This window comes from Eleutherodactylus coqui, chromosome 8 (assembly GCF_035609145.1).
Source record: "Eleutherodactylus coqui strain aEleCoq1 chromosome 8, aEleCoq1.hap1, whole genome shotgun sequence".
Classification (NCBI taxonomy): Eukaryota; Metazoa; Chordata; class Amphibia; order Anura; family Eleutherodactylidae; genus Eleutherodactylus; species Eleutherodactylus coqui.
In genome coordinates this window covers 69682517-69701214 of record NC_089844.1, presented here as the reverse complement: position 1 = coordinate 69701214, position 18698 = coordinate 69682517, and the positions used below count along the sequence as shown (strand labels likewise).

Here is an 18698-nt window from a genome sequence, read left to right as displayed (position 1 = left end):
TCTATGCTACCTCTCTGATCTGCTGGTTCTGGATCCTGTTTTTGGATGTCCAAGATGACCATAGCAGTTTTCAAACTACCTAATACTCACTGTGCACTACTTAATCCCCACAGTGTATTAATGCACTGCCCTCTGATTGGCCAGTGCTGATCATATGAGCAGCTCTGGCCAACCAGAGAGCATGAATACTGCACTGGTAGTCTAACAATAGCAATGCACTATGTGGATCAGGTAGTCTTAAGATTATGTTGGCCATCTTGGATGGCCAAAAATGCAATCTGGAACTGGAGGATTAGAGAGATGACAGAGGAGAACAATTGCGGTAACATACCCATCTTTTCCTCCGGTCCTGGGCCAGACTTCTGTCCTTAAATCAGAGGGTTGCAATAAGCCCAGGAGCCTCTACAAACCTTGATCTGGATCAGATAAAGGCATAAAAATTGATGAGTTTCTTACAGAAAACATTCAGATTCAGCAGATTCGGCATGATTGTATTTTGGTCCATACAGGATCTATATATCATTATACCAGAAGTGTGAGAGAAAAACATCTGTATACACATACACACATATGTAGAAACATTCATACAAGTATACAGATATCTATCTTGTTAGATGCTGAAAAACAGCCCTACATCATCATGCTGCCACCACCATGCTTCACTGTAGGGATGGTATTGGGCAGGTGATGGGCAGTGCCTGGTTTCCTTCAGGCGTAACACTTTGAATTGAGGCCAAAAACTTCCATTTTGGTTTCATCAGACGATGGAATCTCACAGCCCGAGTCTCCTCTAGATGTTTTTTTTTTAGCAGACTCCAGGAGGGATCTCAGGTGTCTTTAACTGAGGAGAGGCTTCTTTCTGGCCACTCTGCCTTAAAGCCAAGATTGGTGTAGGGCTGCAGTGACCATGGCTATTTCTTCCATCATCACACAGGATCTTTGGCACTCAGCCAGAGTGACAATTGAGTTCTTGGTCACCTCTCTTACCAAGGACCTTCTCCCCCCGATTACTTATTTTGGTGGATGGACCAGCTCTAGGAAAAAGTCTTCCATTTAAGAATTCTGTCCAAAACTTCTTCCTTTTAAGAATTATGGAGGAGACTGAGCTCTTAGCTACTTTTAGTACAGCAGCAATTTTTTGTAGCCTTCTCCAGATCTGTGCCTCTAAACAATCCTGTCTTTGGGCTCTACAGACAGTTCTTTGCTCCTCATGGCTTGGTTTTGATATGCGTTGTGAGCTGTGAGACCTTATATAGACCGGTGTGTCTGTTAACATTATATTCATGTAACTGAATTTCCAACAGGTGGCCTCCAATCAAGGTGTAGAAACCTCCCAAAGATGATCAAAAGAAATGGGAGGCCCCTAGAGCTAAGATTCAAGTGTCATAAAGGGTTTGAATACTTAGGTCAATGCAATTTACAAAGATTCTGTTTTCAGTCAGTCATTATGGGGTACTGAATGCAGAATGACGGGCGACGATGTTAAATTTTTTCAAATTTACACAAGGCTACAACATAACAAAATGTAAAAAGATCTGAAAGGCTCTGAAGACTTTCCGAATGCAGTGTAGATAGACAGATAAATGAATATTTATAATTTCTTATTGTATACCTAAAAGTCAAAATACGTTATTTTTAATACCAATTTCCTTTAGAAACAGCGTAGTTGGATAAAACAATCACAAGTGAAATACTGAAGTGTTACTTTCAATTTATAAAAGTTGAATTTAGAATTTTCAGTTCATTTTCTTCGTCAGTCCATATAATTTATTACTACAAAAAATTAATGTCTGCAAGCCAGTAATTCAGGTCTCTAATACTTACAGTTAACATGGCAAACATCAGCTGGCACACGTTGAAGGCATGCCGCCAATTGTGATAGAGAACCATACGATAATTCTTCCTTACTGTCAGAAGCCACCTGCACAAGGTCTAAAAAACAGAAGGGGCAGGAAGAGCGGTGCAGTTACTGCTGTGTGTGCTGCAAGATCTCATTACTGGTGTGCAAAAAAACCACCGCATATCACACGGAAGAGGTCGTTCAGCAGATGTTTACCTCGTAATCAATTTTAAACTTCTGAACCATTCCCAATTCCATAAACATTCTCAGCGCTGCTGTAATCATCTCATCAACGTCCAAGGAGAAGTCATCAAAATGGATGTCATCGATAGCAAGTTCCACCACCAAGGGGATGTTGGCTGCCTTGAATGATAGAGAACACAGTTATATTCTACTTGATTTAACTGAATTGTCAATTTTATTACTTTTTCTTTTCTAAATGCTTGTTTGACATAAGCAACATTTCTCGGTTCAATAAAGGGGTTGTCCGAGTTATTAAAAAATGATGCAAATTCAGGGAATGGCAAAAAACAACCACAAAAAAAGGATATTCACCTGTTCAGATCGCCCGCCACTGCTGCACCATCACCCACATCCTCTCTGCCATGCACTGCTGAGGTCAGTGATTGACTATAGCAGTCACATGGGGTATGTGGCATGTCATTGCTCCAGCCAAATAAGCACAGCCCAGTGGGGACGACCAGAACAGAGGCACAGGATTGGCAGTAAATTCAGCAGAGGAGTATATCTTATTTTTTGTTTTATACCATTACCAGTTTTCTATACAAGGTGATCATAATTAAAGTATTCCTAATCATTAGAGATGAGCGAGCATGCTCGGTAAGGCAGTTACTCGAGTGAGCATCGCTCTTCTCAAGTAACTGCTTACTGGTCTGAGCAGATTCGGGGGAGCGGCGGGTGGCAGTGGGGAGGGAGAGCGATCTCTCTCACTCTCCCCCCCGCTACCCCCTGCTCTTTCCTGCCACCCCCCGAATCTGCTCGGACCAGTAAGCAGTTACTCGAGACGAGCGATGCTTGCTCGAGCAACTGCCTTAACCGAGCATGCTCGTTCATCTCTACTAATCATAGATGTCTAGAGAGACATCTACTGGATGGAATTGAACCAAATTAGCAATAATACTATCCAGGACATGCGGAAGCAATCCATGTGAAAAAAAAGTTCAAAAATAGCTCATGGCAGCCATCTTGGATTCCGCCCAAGAAACGTCAATGGAAAAGCGATGAAGGGATTGTTTAAGGGTAGACCATCATCAGAAATTGATAGGTGTGGTCATTTTTTTTTCAATAGCTGCAATCATTTTTGAGTTATGGATTATGTCATGTTGAGTATTAATAAAGTTATGTTGATTTATGTGGCATAAAAACACTAATTGCATGTGTTTTCAGGTACCAGAAGAGGTCATTAACAATTCAGGACAGAATTTAGATCATCCTGATGGCTGGTAACAGAGGTTCACATGAGATGTCCGAGGCTTTCAATCAAGAACACCCAGGAGGACAGCCAGTGAGTGCATGAATGGTCAGGAAACTGATCCAGAAGGTCAGGAAAACTGGTAGTGTCCAGGACAAACCGAGAACGGGTCACCCGAGAAGGGGTCACCCGAGCAAGGTTTCCGATCCCCAGGTGTCGACAGCTGTGTTGGCAGTTTTCATGAACAGTCCACAGAAAAGCACCATGACACTGACATAGAAGCATGGTGTGATTCAGCCAACTTTTGTAAGGACCTGAACATACACAAGTGGCACCCATACAAACTGCAGCTACAACAGAAGTTGTATGAAGACGACGACCCTGACAGATGCCTGGAATTCTAGTACTCAAGTGACGACTGCATTAACCCTCTCCAATCCACTGTCTGATGTCTAAAGACATTATGATTTAAGGCTGTACAGCTCCGATGTTGGAAGACGTCCGTCGGGTTTCTCTTATTGCATATTGCCAGCCTTTCTGCTGTCGGAGCCTATCCAACGTGTCACCTCATGCAGTACTGGCTTTAGCCAGCATATAGCGCTGTTGTATAACAGCAGAAAAAGAGTAAGACCCCTAGGAAAACCAGAATACAAATTGGATTGGAAAGGGTTAACCTGGCAACTATTTTCTTTTCTTTTGTAAGATGGAACATTAGCTTCAAAACTATTCAGCAACGCCTTGTATGTTTAAGATATTTATGTCACCGTACAGAAATCGTATTCTAACGCAACAAATATGTCAACTTTCTGTTATTCTTTGTTTTTTATAAAACCCAATAAAAATTATTGAAAGGAATTCTGTCAGTGGGCATGACCAATGTGTGAACAAGATGTACACTTCGTAAGTTGTGTCTACTTTAGTGATGATGCACTAAATTCTGTCCTGGGATGTTAAAAGCATCTTCTAGTACCTGAAAAGACATGTGATGAGTTTTTTTCATGCCACACAATACAACATAACCTTAGTAATACTCAACATAACATCAGCAGAAATTGAAAAATGACTGTACCAATCAGTTTCTGATGAAATTCTACCCTTAAATGATGTATCCCATGATTCCCCTTCCATTGAAAGGGGATCCCCTTTCTTGGCCACTAGCCATTTTGAATCTAATTCTTCTCATATAGATTGCTTCCGCATTCCCTGGATGGTATTATATCCTGGCTTAGTTCAATTACACCCAGTAGAGTTCTTTCTATACATCTCTGAATAGGGATACTTTACTTATGCGCACCCTGTATACAAACATAAATCTACACATAATACACAACATATCTGTATATGTAAAAACTCCATATTTTTCCCTAGAGCCAAGTAGTGGAGCACACCACAATATCTTCTTTATGTGGTCCATGAAAAAATGCGCAGTGTATAATTGGAGGTGCAGAGGCACATTATTGGCCCATAACAGGATATAGGCACTAAATTTGTGATCTTTGGTTCACAAATCAAAATATAGCGGCTTGCAAGAAAACTTACATTGCCAGGAGGGTGATAGACCTCAAGTCCCATCATCCCTGTTAGTGCTCAAACAACACAGCTGGAAACTGATGTGGTCATAACAGAAAAATTGAACTGGAATAGGGCCTGGAAGCAGACGGGAGGCTGGCTCAGTACACAAGAGGGCTTGGTTATGGGGAGAAGAGGGCTTACTTTGGTGAGGTGATCTGGGGAGAGCCATGCAACAGGAGAAATCAAAGGAAGCCCCTCTCAGGAGCAGCCATGTGTGGGTAGTTGAATACCCAGAATGGAGGGCAATCCTGAGTAACAGTCAGGGACATCGGCGTCCGCATACAAGGTTTATTAAAAAGGGAGATAAATCATAATTCGAGAGGGCTTAAAGTGTCACAGATCATAGACCTACAATATGTGGTGAGGAAACTATTCACAAAAATGCTAAATTAACCATAATATCCTAATATTGAGTAAGAATGGTAGGGTCATGGGTGTCCAAGGCTCACTGATGTTTGTGGGTAACAAGGCTAGCCAATTGTAGGTTCCCATTATTTTTGATGGACAGAATGGTCAGCATGCAGCTCTATTCTTGCAACGAAATAACAGAAATCTTGACAGAACCGAGACCGACCTCATTAGAAGTCAATGTGGTCTGTCTTGTCCCATTTGGATCAATCATACAATGGATTTGACTCACTACCATAGCCCCATTCTAAAACAGTTGTGAACAGAGCCTTGGTAAAAAGTAACAGGTATGACCGGTTAAGCCACATTTTCTGAATTGTACATTCATAGAGAACAACAGGGTACTTGGGTCAGATCTGCATTAAGATGCTAAAATGAAATATGCAAATGTGTCCAAATGTGATGTCGTTTTTGCTGAAAGTCTTGATCATTATCTCTAAAAACGCCATACTGAGGTCAACAAAGATCTGATATTACTTCTACAAGACTGATTGCCTGCTTAGTGGATGTGAATGTTGTGCTATAATGTAAGCCAATTACTAAAAGTAGGAATAGCAGTAGGGACTCTGTGGCCGTTCAATGTTCAGCACTACTATTTCTTTACATAAGTTTGAAGTGGTTGAAGACAAACAAACGTTATATTTAAAGAGTAACAACACTTTTTTCAAACCTTTGACATGTCTTAGCCTTGGAGTTATAGCCAATTTTCTGGATATCTAGCAAGTGGGACACCCTGTATATGTACTGTTGCATCTACTATTATACTGTATATGCAGTAAGCCTGGCACTGTAAATATGCACTATAGCAGGTACCATAATACGAGGGGGGAGTCAAAATTGATCATCATTCTAGTTTTATTAAAACTTCTGTTGGTCACACTGCCTTACTAATGCTTTGCATTGTAGATCGCTGTCTCCCCAGTCACTGCCGTGCAGGTGTGAACGTGTTACACCAGTTGATTTGCGACTGCAGCGCAAGAAAAAAATGGCTGCCCCCCTTGTGTTTTGCACTAAAGAGTGATGTTTTTTTGTGGTCTGAGGGTGTGTCTGCTGCCAATATTTATTGAAGACTTTGTACACAGTATAGAGCAGTGATGGCGAACGTTTTAGAGACCGAGTGCCCAAACTGCAACTCAAAACCCATTTATTTATTGTAAAGTGCCAACCTGTCAGGGGGCGGAGCTTATCACGACGTATGATTTTTACCTCCGTCGTTCTTAAAAGGACAAGGCTGTTTCAAAATAGACAGTGTGTAGACTTTGACTTCTTTTGGATGCGGAAATGCTGTGGAATTTGCCGCGGAAATTTCCGCTGAGGACATTCTGCAGCATTTCCACCTCGTGTAAACATATCCCAGCAGTGATACTGACCCCCCCCCCAGAGCAGCCCCAGCACTAATAGTGACACCCCAGAGCAGCTTTAGTGGTTATAGTGACCCCGCACAGCGGCCCCAGTAGTAATAGTGACACCGCACAGTGGTCTCAGTGGTAATAGTGACATCCCACATCAGCCCAGTAGTAATAGTGACATCCCACAGCGGCCCCAGCGGTAATAGTGACACCCCACAGTGGTCCCCAGTAGTAATAGTTACACTTCACAGCGTCCTCAGTAGTAATAGTGACATTTCACAGTGGCCCCCAGTAGTAATAGTGACATCCCACAGTGGCCCCCAGTAGTAATAGTGACATCCCACAGTGGCCCCTTCTGAGACGCAAATCCACCCCCCACCCCCACCTCCTCTGCTTGGCTCTCTCGCTGCCACTGATCCCAGGAGCACATTGCGACGTGTTGCCGGACACCTCCTCCCCTCCACTGCTCTCGCAGAACTAAGTATGAGACGTCAGAGGAGGGGGGAGGAGGATCCCGGCTGCACACTGACATCACAGTGTGCGCCGGGATCAGCGCCTCTAGCAGCGCTGCTGAGTGAATACCAGCAGGGAAGCTGCGGCACCCCTGCCAGTATTTACTAATGTGGTAAGCGTCCGACGGCGGCGAGTGCAAGCTGGGAAGGCTCTGAGTGTTGCCTCTGGCACGCGTGCCATAGGTTCGCCACCACTGGTATAGAGGAAGGGTTTTGTAGAGAAAAAGTGTGTATGAATGGATAGAGAAGTTCAAGCAAGGTTGCATGAGTATCAGCCATGGAGAAGGAGCTGGATGCTGGGATTCTCAAGGGCCAGTATTGGAACATTATCAGGAAAAAGGCTCAGCAATCAACAGTGCTCATTACAATAAGAAACTCACTGAGGAGCTGAAGCCTAAAATTCAAATAAAATGCGGAGGATAGCTATCCAAGGGTGCTATGTTGTTGCGTGACATCCACATACCGCTGCCCATATTATTAACACTCTATAAAATCTTTGAAGTGCTCTCCTTACAATCCTTATCTTGCCCCATTGGACTATCAACTGTTTGGTCCCCTGAAAGAAGCCCTAAGAGGACGAAGATTCGCATCTGATTAAGATATGAATTATTAGCAGTGCATTCATGGCTTGCCAGCTCAGTGTAAAACATTTTTTAATGAGGGAATATGAAAGCTTGTTGACAGACGGACTAAGTGAATTGAAAAGCAGGGAGATTAAGTCAAAAAATAATGTATTAAAATAAGTTCTACAGCCAGAGTGCAGATAATTTTTGACTCACCGTTGTATATATTAACTACAGTTGGAACTACTGTATGTGCACTATCGTGGGCACTATGTATTTTCCATAGGCTGCAGGAAATACTATTATGTATATACTACACTCAGTAATGATAATAATCTGGAACTCTGATGAATAGTAAATTGCAGTAATGAAGTTAGTAATGGATTAGGGCAACAATAAAGCCGAATGCACATGGCCAGGTCGGATTCTCCATGCGCGATCCTGTAGCGGAATCCGACCCTGTGCCTGGTCGAAGACCCCTGTGTACCTGTCCGAATGGTTCTTTTCTGTGCTGCGGATGTATCGGTTGGCGTGCATGCGCGGTACAGAAAGTGTTGCGGAATCCACAACATTGTGGAAGGGCCGGAGATCTGATGGCTTCCATTGACTTCAATGGGAGCCATCCGCGTGGAATTTGCGCTGGAATAGGACATGCTGCGATTTTTCCTCCGTGAGTGAAAAAAAAAATTGCAATTGATTTCCACCCATGGACATGGAAAAGCAATTTGTCATAGCGTGTATAAGGGCAGTATTTGCTGTGGAATCTGAGGCGGACGCCCGCTGCAGATTCCGCAATGCAAATACGCCCATGTGCATTGGGCCTAAGTGTTTTAGATGCTTCTGGGAGGGAAGGACGGGTTCTGGAGATGTTTTTGAGGTGCTGGTGACATACGTGTGCAAGTAATTGAATATAGGGAGCAAAGGTGGGAGTTAAATATGACCCCAAGACAGCGGGTGTGCTGCCAAGGAGTTATGGTGGTACCACACACAGAGATGAAAATATTGTGATTAAGTAATCGCAGAAACAAAAGAAGTTTGATCTCAGAAATATTTAGTTAGCACTATAATGCCGGGCTCCACATGCGGGAGGCTCGCAGGCGGTCATGTGCAGTACAGTTTTTGTTTGTTTGTATTTACCACACCATCACTTAGTGATGACACGGGTACCCACAGCCCATACATAATGTTAATTGCATATGGACTGGAGGGTCGTACTCCTCCATTGACATCAATGCAGGTAGTCCACGCGGTAAAATAGAGCATGCTGCGATTTTTCTTCTGCTCGCAGAATATGCAATTCGAATCCAGGAGTGTGAAGGAAAATTCGAAAATACATGCCTTTCAATGCCTGCGTTTTAGCGTGGAAAGTCAGCGCGGATGCCCGTCACGGAATCTGCAATTAAAATCCGGTCATCTGAGACGGATACTGTGTATTCACTATGGCTAGCACCATTACATACGTACTATAGTGGTAATATATGTATGTGCTGTAACGGTATCAATTGTATACCTACTGCAGTCAGTAGTGTAATATGTATACTGTAGCCCATATTATGTGGCCACTTCGTTCAATACGATTTTTAATAATCGTGAATCCTCGGTTACGTTCTTCTCCTTTGTTCCTGCTTCTTTCGTAGAGCAAGTATGTCACCCTGTGGTGAATTATTTGTATTATTTTTACCTCTCGCCTCTCGGAATAGAACAAAGAACAGAAATAACAGATGTTTGTTGAGCAAAATTACGTGCAAACATGCCAAAGAGATATCAATCAAAGGTTTTTCTGTATTCAGGGAAGTACATCTACATATGCCAAGACACCGGCAATAAAATATAATATTTGTATCATTGCTTCTCATCAAATTTGCTCTGTACAAATAAAATATCACAGCAAAGCAAACAACAGAAGGCGGGAGATCTCTACCACGGTGTACTTTTATACAAATAAATCTGCCATGCAGAATACATAAATAACAGCGTAGTTGAGGCGTAGGGTGTAGCTGTCAGGTATACAAATTACGGACAGACGTTGCGTTGACTAGAACAGTACTGATGAGATTACAGGATACCAATTCATGTCACTGATGCTACAGACTTGCATTAAATATACCCGCCCTATACATGCTGACAGGTATAGACTGAGAAAAATGAAAATGCCCATTTTTCCCATTACCATACACTATCAAATCCTACAAACAAGTCAATGGAAGGAGCTTTAAATGATGAGTGGCTGCCAGTATTTTGTGGGGAAAAGTAGGATATGTTGAGAACAATCCATGACAACAGATGTCATACAGAACTTGGCAGCCCACATAGACATTACATGTTCTAATGACTATGGCCAACGTTGACGTGTTATGAATCGCTCTGCACCAGATGGGTTGACTGTCAACCAAGAGCTCCTTCTACTTGAAGATCACATGCCGCATCATGGTAGAGTTGATGTGTATGTGGTGATTGGGGCCCTCAAGTACTTGGGGAGTCATATTTGAGTCAACTGCAAGCAGTATGCAAAGCCTGCATTAGATTATAAACCAAAATGAAGTACAGTAAGATTAAAGGCCCTTTTACATGGCCCGATCATCGTTCACATTCTCACTGATCGCGGAAATCTTAATGATGATCAGCCCACCCACCTCTGTTTAGTGAGTGATCCTCCTTGTGTCTGGGTGAAAGCACAGGGGCAGTTATAACTGGGACGGCTGTTGGGTGCTGAAGCTCTGGAAAGTCGTCCCATGTAGAAGAGCCCTAAACCCCAGCAGTAGGATGGTCTTGTACTGGTGTAAGGGTCTGAGCAGGCAAATTGACTGTTCAATGGCAATTCAATAGACTTCATTGAACACTTGAAACTACGGGTATTGCGTATAGTTGATTGGAAATTTGTCACTTAAAGAGTAAATCATCTTTTTTTAATTCATATTGACAGTAAAAGCTTTAAGTAATCAGGTAATAGGTTTTCTTACTAAAATTTATCTCCCTCCTAGAGCAAATGCCCCCCAAAGTTCCTCTGTGGCAGTGCCCTCTCAGTTTTTCCAACTTAAATGGGTATTCTAGGCACAACATGTAAATTCTGAAAATGCTGAAATCCAGGAGGTACAGCTAAGTAGCGTCAACCTGTACCTTTTATCTGCTGCTCTAGACCTGCACTGTAGCTCCGCCCACAGCCCACCTGTCCTACAACTTACTAGCACTAACCTCCCTCTCACTCAGCCAGAGAAAGCCTGCTGAAGCAGACAGACAGGACCGTTCGGCACTCTGAACACATGATCAATACAGCGCAGTGCTTCCACCTCCTGTCCTCCCATTGTAGTGGCTCAAAACACCTATTTCTGACCCCTCCATAATTGTCATACATGTTGTGTCTTATGTGGATGCATAGTGCAAAGCATCTTGTCTGCTATTATGTGTATTGCACAGATGCAGCATGTAAGATGTTAATGTCTGGGATATGTCTGGAAATGTAACAATATTTGTCTAGTCATGTGATGTCTGTATCCTATAAGTATGAGTGCTTAAGAGCTAGGTCTTGGTCAGTCTGTCATCTTCAATGGTTGAGAAAGGAGTGAGTGCCGTCCACATGGGGGTACCTTCAACCCTCATGTGGTGAAGTAATGGAAGAGGTGGAAAGGTACCCTGAGGCCTTCTGTTACGGCACTCTGCCCCCCGAGCGCCAGTTGGGGTGCCCTGATCTCCTGCACCCCACTGTCCCTGCCTACTTGCCTCGGCCCTGGCTAACCCCAGGCGGACAACTGGGCGGCAGTCCCTGCGCTGGCTAGGGACCTGGCGACTACCTGGATGGAACTACTAACAGGGGACAGAGTGCCGACAGGAGAGGCAGGTGTAACAGACCAACAAAACTACTAGGTGAATCAAGGCTGGAGGTGTAGCTCACAGGCAAACGAAAGGATACTGACAAGCAACTAGGACAGACTAGAATAGACCTGACTAGAGGCTAGCAGAACCAATAACTGGCAGTGAGTTCAGGTCACTGCCAGCCTTTTAACTAAAAGCCTCCGCCCAGGGGCGGAGAGTGGGAGGAGCCGACTCTCCCACTGTTGCATAAGGGAGGTGGATGAGAGCGGGCGGCACCCTACGGGCGGACACGCCCACGCCGCAGCACGCTGGCTGCTCCACGCTGCTGCATGCTGGCTGCTCCACGCCGCCGGGAGATCCCTGACAGCACAGCTCCGGGACGCCGAAGCCGAGCTCGAAGCGGCGCGCGCCAGCCGCGGGACCCAGCGCCGCCCTGCATGGTAACATTACCCCCCCTCTGACGGGGGACCTCCGGGCCCCCGGAAACTCGACCAGGCTTATCTGGAAAACGACGGTGGAACCGCCGTACCAACACGGGAGCATGAACATCACATGCGGCCACCCAGGAATGATCTTCTGGTGGAAAACCCTTCCAGGCCACCAAGTATTGTAGGATTCCTCGACACCGACGAGAGTCCAGTATCTCCTGGACCTCGTATTCGACTTCATCCCGGACCAGGGTGGGCGGAGGGGGACCGGAGGTGGGTATCACCGAAGGGACAAAAGGTTTCAGCAGCGACTTATGGAATACCCTGTGAACCCTCCATGTGGCTGGCAACCCCAGCTCGTAGGCGAGTGGGTTCACCACACGTGTGATGGCAAACGGCCCCACGTAACGTGGCGCCAGCTTCAAGGACGGGACCCGCAATTTGAGATTTTTAGAAGACAGGTATACCTTCTGTCCCACCCTGTAAGGTTCAGACACAGACAGACTCTTCCCACTGCGCAACTGCATACGGGCCCCCGCTGCCTCCAAGTTTCTCTGCACCTCTTTCCATACTCCCCGAAGCGTATCTGTGGCGTCATCCGCTGCCGGACAGAGCGACGGAGTAGGGATTGCTGTAAGGAAGCGAGGATGCTGACCGTATACACTAAAAAATGGAGACACCCCAGTAGAAGAACAAAGGCGGTTGTTTAGTGCAAACTCTGCCAACGGCAGGAACTCTGCCCACTGGTAAGCCTTTTCGCTGGCAAACAACCGTAAATATTGCACTAAGTCTTGGTTCTTCCGCTCAGTCTGACCATTAGTCTGCGGGTGGAACGCTGACGAGAAGGAAAGCGACGTTCCCAGGTTTCTGCAGAAGGCACGCCAAAACTGCGACACAAACTGAACCCCGCGATCAGATACAATATTTTGGGGAACCCCATGTAGGCGAATTATTTCCTTTACAAAAATCGTGGCAAATTCTTTTGCCGAGGGTAGCTTTTTTAACGCCACAAAATGTGCCATCTTTGAGAACCGGTCGACCACCACTAAGATAGTGGTGCACTTCTGGGATTCTGGTAGGTCAGTGATGAAATCTACTGATAAGTGAGACCAGGGACTGGAAGGAACCGGTAGTGGTCTCAGGGGACCCTCCGGAGGACGCCGCCGACTCTTATTGCGAGCACAGACCGAGCAACCCCTCACAAAGTTGCGGATCTCCTGAGACATGCCTGGCCACCAGAAGTATTGGGAGCAAAGCTCCAGGGTCCCCTGGAACCCTGGATGCCCGGCGAGAGCCGACGAGTGGGACTCATCCATGACTCTAGGGCGTAGGGTCTCTGGCACAAACCATCTGCCCTCCGGCACCCCTGACGGAGCGTCCTGCTGAGCATCCTGTAGTTGAGGGACGAAGTTAGACTCTAACACTGCCACCACCACGCCGGGGGCTAAGATATTCTCGGGAGTCATGGTCCCACTGTCTGGTACCCCGAAACTCCGTGACAGGGCGTCCGCCTTCACGTTCTTCTCTCCGGGGATATATGTCACGACGAAGTTAAACCTGGCGAAGAACAACGCCCACCTGGCTTGACGAGCAGTGAGTCTTTTCGCATTGGCGAGATATACCAGATTCTTGTGATCAGTATATACGGTAATTGGGTGTCTAGCACCCTCAAGATGGTGTCGCCACTCTTCCAGAGCCCATTTGATAGCCAACAATTCACGGTTACCCACGTCGTAGTTGCGCTCTGCTGAATTGAACTTTCGCGAAAAGAACGCACATGGGCTATAGCCAGACCTCCCACTGACTTCCTGCGACAATACTGCTCCTGTCCCCACTTCCGACGCGTCTACCTCAATAAAAAAGGGTAGTCGTGCGTCCGGCTGTATTAGCACCGGGGCAGTCGTGAATGCCTTTTTTAGACGGCTAAAGGCCTCAAGGGCTGCAGGCGACCACTTACCCAAGTCAGCCCCCTTCTTAGTCAGGTCGGTCAGAGGTTGAGCAATAACTGAGTAATTTCTAATGAATTTGCGGTAGAAATTTGCAAAACCTAAGAACCGCTGGAGAGCCTTGAGGTTGTCGGGTCTGACCCATTGGGAGATTGCTGCTACTTTATCAGACTCCATCTGAATCTCTGTGGGGGAAATTACATAACCAAGGAAGGACACTTGTTTAGAGCCAAATGTACATTTCTCTAATTTGACAAAAAGTTGATACTCGCGCAAACGGGTCAGGACCAACCTCAGGTGCCGCACATGTGAATCCCAGTCAGGTGAGTACACCAGGATGTCGTCCAGATAAATGACCAGAAATACCCCCAGGAAGTCGTGGAAGACTGCGTTCATAAAACCCTGAAACACAGCGGGGGCATTACAGAGTCCAAAAAGCCCTGTCCAATCAATGGGTGGACCAATCAAAGTCCAGTTTGGAGAACCAGTGAGCCCCTACCACCTGATTCAACAAGTCAGGAATTAGGGGCAAGGAGCACTGGTTCTTCACGGTGATTTTATTCAAGGCCCGATAATCCACACAAGGCCTTAGTGTCCCGTCCTTCTTCTCTACAAAGAAGAGACCTGCCCCGGCAGGGGACCTGGACGGCCGGATATGTCGGTTGGCCAGAGCTTCCGAGACATAGGACTTGAGGGCTTCATGCTCACGACCTGACAGATTGAAAATGGCTCCCTTAGGGATGGGACCGTCGGGAATCAGGTCGATACCACAGTCCCACTCCCTATGAGGGGGCAGAGCCTTAGACAGTCGTTTGGAGAATACATCCTGAAAGTCTGACAAATACTCCGGAATGAGCACCGTATCTGCGGAGCACACAGCTATGGTAGACAGGTGATTGTGACACGATGACCCCCAATGAGTCAATTCCCGGGTGGACCAATCAAATTGGGGGTTGTGCAGTGCCAACCAGGGCATACCAAGCACCACATCAACCGACATTTTTTCCATAACCAAGAAAGACAGTTCTTCCGAGTGGAGGACCCCCACCGTGAACTGTAATCTTGGGGTCCTCCATCGTACCAAGCCTGTAGAGAGAGGGGTAGCATCAATGCTGGTAAAATGAATTGGCGTCTTCAACGCCACAAATTCCGCCATCAGAGAACGGACAAAACCCAGACTTATCAAGTTAGCGGCTGCTCCGGAATCAATAAACGCCCGCCCTGATCGGGAAAAATCCCAGAATCTAACATGGCACGGTACCAAAAGTTTAGGAAGTACCTGAAGTCCTAGGCGATCCTCCCTGCAATCGCCTAGGACTCGGAGTTTTCCGCCGGTTCCGGCTGCGGGCGTTGAGACCTCAGTGGGCAGGTTATCACCCGATGTCCAGCTTTCCCGCAGTAGAGGCAGAGACGATGCAACAAACGGGTCCGGCGTCGCTCTTTGGGGTCCAGCGGGTCCACCTCCATCGGCTCGGGCGCAGAGACTGGTAAGGAGGAGGAGGGACCAGGGCCACTGACCTCCCTGACTCTACGGGTCTGCCTGTCCTGCTTTCTAGACCTGAGCCTCCTATCTGCTCTCACCGCTAGCTCCATAGCCTCCCTTAAGGACCCGGGAACGGGATGGGAAATTAACAGGTCTTTAACTGCGTCCGAGAGGCCCTGCAGAAAAACGTCCTTCAGCGACATCGTTCCATGTCGTGTCCCCCGCACAGCGTCTGAAGTTGGAGCAATAATCCTCCACACACGACAACCCCTGCCGCAGCGCCAACAACCGTGAAACCGCCAACCCCGCTCGGTCCGGTTCGTCGAAGATACCCCCGAGTTCCTGAAAAAAGGAGTCCACGGACTGCAGGCAGGAGGAACCCTCGGGGATGGAGAAAGCCCATGTCTGTGCCGAGCCCCGCAGCAGGGACATTATCAGCCCGACCCTCTGAGCCTCCGACCCGGAAGAACGGGGACGCATGCGAAAAAACAGGCGACACGCCTGTCGGAAAACAAAAAACTTGTTCCTCTCCCCAGAAAACACCTCGGGAAGAGGGCACTTGGGTTCGGGGCTGGTTGAGGCGTCCGACCCCTGCGACACCCCCCGCTGCTCCTGGGCCACCATGCGGGCGGATAAATCCTGGATCACAGGCACCAGGGCCTGCAGCTGGTTCGTGAGGGAACTGATCGCCTCCATGAAAAAAACGGTTTTAAAGGGCCAGTTATTATGTTACGGCACTCTGCCCCCCGAGCGCCAGTTGGGGTGCCCTGATCTCCTGCACCCCACTGTCCCTGCCTACTTGCCTCGGCCCTGGCTAACCCCAGGCGGACAACTGGGCGGCAGTCCCTGCGCTGGCTAGGGACCTGGCGACTACCTGGATGGAACTACTAACAGGGGACAGAGTGCCGACAGGAGAGGCAGGTGTAACAGACCAACAAAACTACTAGGTGAATCAAGGCTGGAGGTGTAGCTCACAGGCAAACGAAAGGATACTGACAAGCAACTAGGACAGACTAGAATAGACCTGACTAGAGGCTAGCAGAACCAATAACTGGCAGTGAGTTCAGGTCACTGCCAGCCTTTTAACTAAAAGCCTCCGCCCAGGGGCGGAGAGTGGGAGGAGCCGACTCTCCCACTGTTGCATAAGGAGAGGAAGTCAGGGAGGGCGCCAAACACTTTTCCAAAAGATAGTTGGTAACTTATATTAACTCACCTGGTGCCAGACATGACACCCTAGGGTGAGCATGTCAGCACCTAGTATCCAGGCAGGCATATAGCATTTTTCTTTCTTATTGTCACAGAAGAATCCACCGAATAGACCTCTAATGGAGAGCTGCAGGTATAACCCGGAAAAATCCGTACCTCATAAGAGGTCGGATCATACAGAAATAGAAAAAACAGAAAAAAATGGGGTTCCTGCGCTGCTTTGCAAGAAACAAAGACCGGTTCTTTTTTCCTTCTCAAAGAATTGCAGCGGTCAGTAATGATTCATATTGAAGACATTTATTTAAACATAGCAAAATAAGGTCAAAAGCCTTATATAAAATGAGTATAATAAATAAATATACTTGCAACGTAAAAAGTACAATGCCATAAGGGAGGTGGATGAGAGCGGGCGGCACCCTACGGGCGGACACGCCCACGCCGCAGCACGCTGGCTGCTCCACGCTGCTGCACGCTGGCTGCTCCACGCCGCCGGGAGATCCCTGACAGCACAGCTCCGGGACGCCGAAGCCGAGCTCGAAGCGGCGCGCGCCGGCCGCGGGACCCAGCGCCGCCCTGCATGGTAACACCTTCCATGCCAGGAGCCACCTCTGAAGAGAGAAATAAGTGAGAAGTCCGCCGTGCAGAGCTGTCATCAAGAGTACAGATTGAGTGTCAGTGGAATGTTCCTACACCCATCCTCCTCCAGAGTGTTCCCTGTCCAGGAGTGCAGCACTGTAGATAACAGACTGCAGGCCCGATATCATCCTGAGTTATCCTCCCTGACCCAACACTAGCAACTTGTCTTACCTGCACGTGAGAGTTAATTGTATTCTGCTGCAACCTCTACAGTAAAGTTCCCAGTCACTGCCCGTTCCCAGTGATTGAGGTATTCAAGTTTATCAGTGTGTGGACTCTCTTTATTCATCCGCCGGATATTCAGCGGTGTTAAAGGAACGACAGTGGTGTCACACGTGACAACTTCACGTCCACAACACTTAGGCCGCCTGCAGACGAGCGGAAATCCCGCCGCGGGATTTCCCGCGGGATTTCCACCGCTGAAAGTCTGCATAGGAGTGCATTACAATACGCACTCCTATGCAGACGGCCGCGGTTTGGCCGCGCAAAATCTCGCGCGGCAAACAAACCGCGGCATGTTCTAATTTTCTGCGGGACTCGCACTCACCTGGCCGCCGGCTCCGGTCTGCGCATGCGCCGGCTGCGCGGCAGCCGGCACATCAAAGAGCCGGGGCCGCCAGGCGCGGGTGAGTACGCGCTCGTCCCTGCAGGCTCTGGGGTCGGATCGCGCGGCGAGATTTCTCGCTGCCGGATCCGACCCGCTCGTCTGCAGGCGGCCTTACACATGTAACTGTTGTCCCAGCGTTGCCTGAAAGAGTCCTAGAGGTGCCTTGGCCGAGGTTCCATGCGTCCCTCCGGGGAGGAGTCTGGTAGAGGCACCGTGACAAGTGTCAACTCTACCCCGCCAACTTCTCAGTGTGGGCCTCGTGTCTTGGTCACCGTTGGGGGCACCACATCATCATGCACTGTCCACAGGATGTTGGAGGCTATGGACATGGGAGGAAGTAGCAAATGCGGACAAGATGTCAGAGGAAGTGGAGATCACACAGGTGTATTCCGGCGGCGTAAAAGCACTCAGCCAGCGCTTTTACGCCGGCCAGGAAAGATAGTCCTGGAACTATCTTCCTAGCCAGACTATGGCCACTGCCAAAAACTCCAATGGGAGTCAATTACAGTGGCCGGAGAAGGGTGGTGGGAGGGAGTTTAGCAGCATGAATGCTAAACTTCCTCCCCCTTCTCTTCTTGTCTCCGCCCCCTGGCTGCTGTTTGCAATGAGAGGGGGCGGGACAGGGGCAGAGCTAAGCTCCACCCTCTCCCATTGCAAACATTGGCAAGGGGCAGAGAGGGGGAGGGAACTCAGCACACTAACTCCGGACCCGTCCCGCCTCCTCCTCCTCTTCCTCCTCTTGCAGAAAGCCGGGGAGGGGGAGCTTAGCAGAGCTGTGTGTGATATGAATGTGGTTCTAGACTTTCACGCAGGCTACAAAATTGTGCGATTCCTTCATCTGAACGTTTCCATAGGAAATAATGGTTCTAATAGCCGCGTGTTTTTTACGCGTGCAGCTCACCGTGC

The 18698-nt window shown here is 47.7% G+C and overlaps 1 protein-coding gene across 1 annotated transcript in view; it reads right to left on the bottom strand.

The window, feature by feature from the left end:
• PDE11A (phosphodiesterase 11A) overlaps positions 1-18698 on the bottom strand; it is a 472505-nt gene that overhangs the window by 104009 nt on the left and 349798 nt on the right. Inside the window, exons 11-12 of the mRNA XM_066575784.1 lie at positions 2057-2203; positions 1825-1932 (exon numbers count right to left, since the gene is read on the bottom strand). Coding sequence (XP_066431881.1) covers positions 1825-1932; positions 2057-2203 — 255 coding nt within the window. The remainder of the gene's footprint in view (positions 1-1824; positions 1933-2056; positions 2204-18698) is intronic.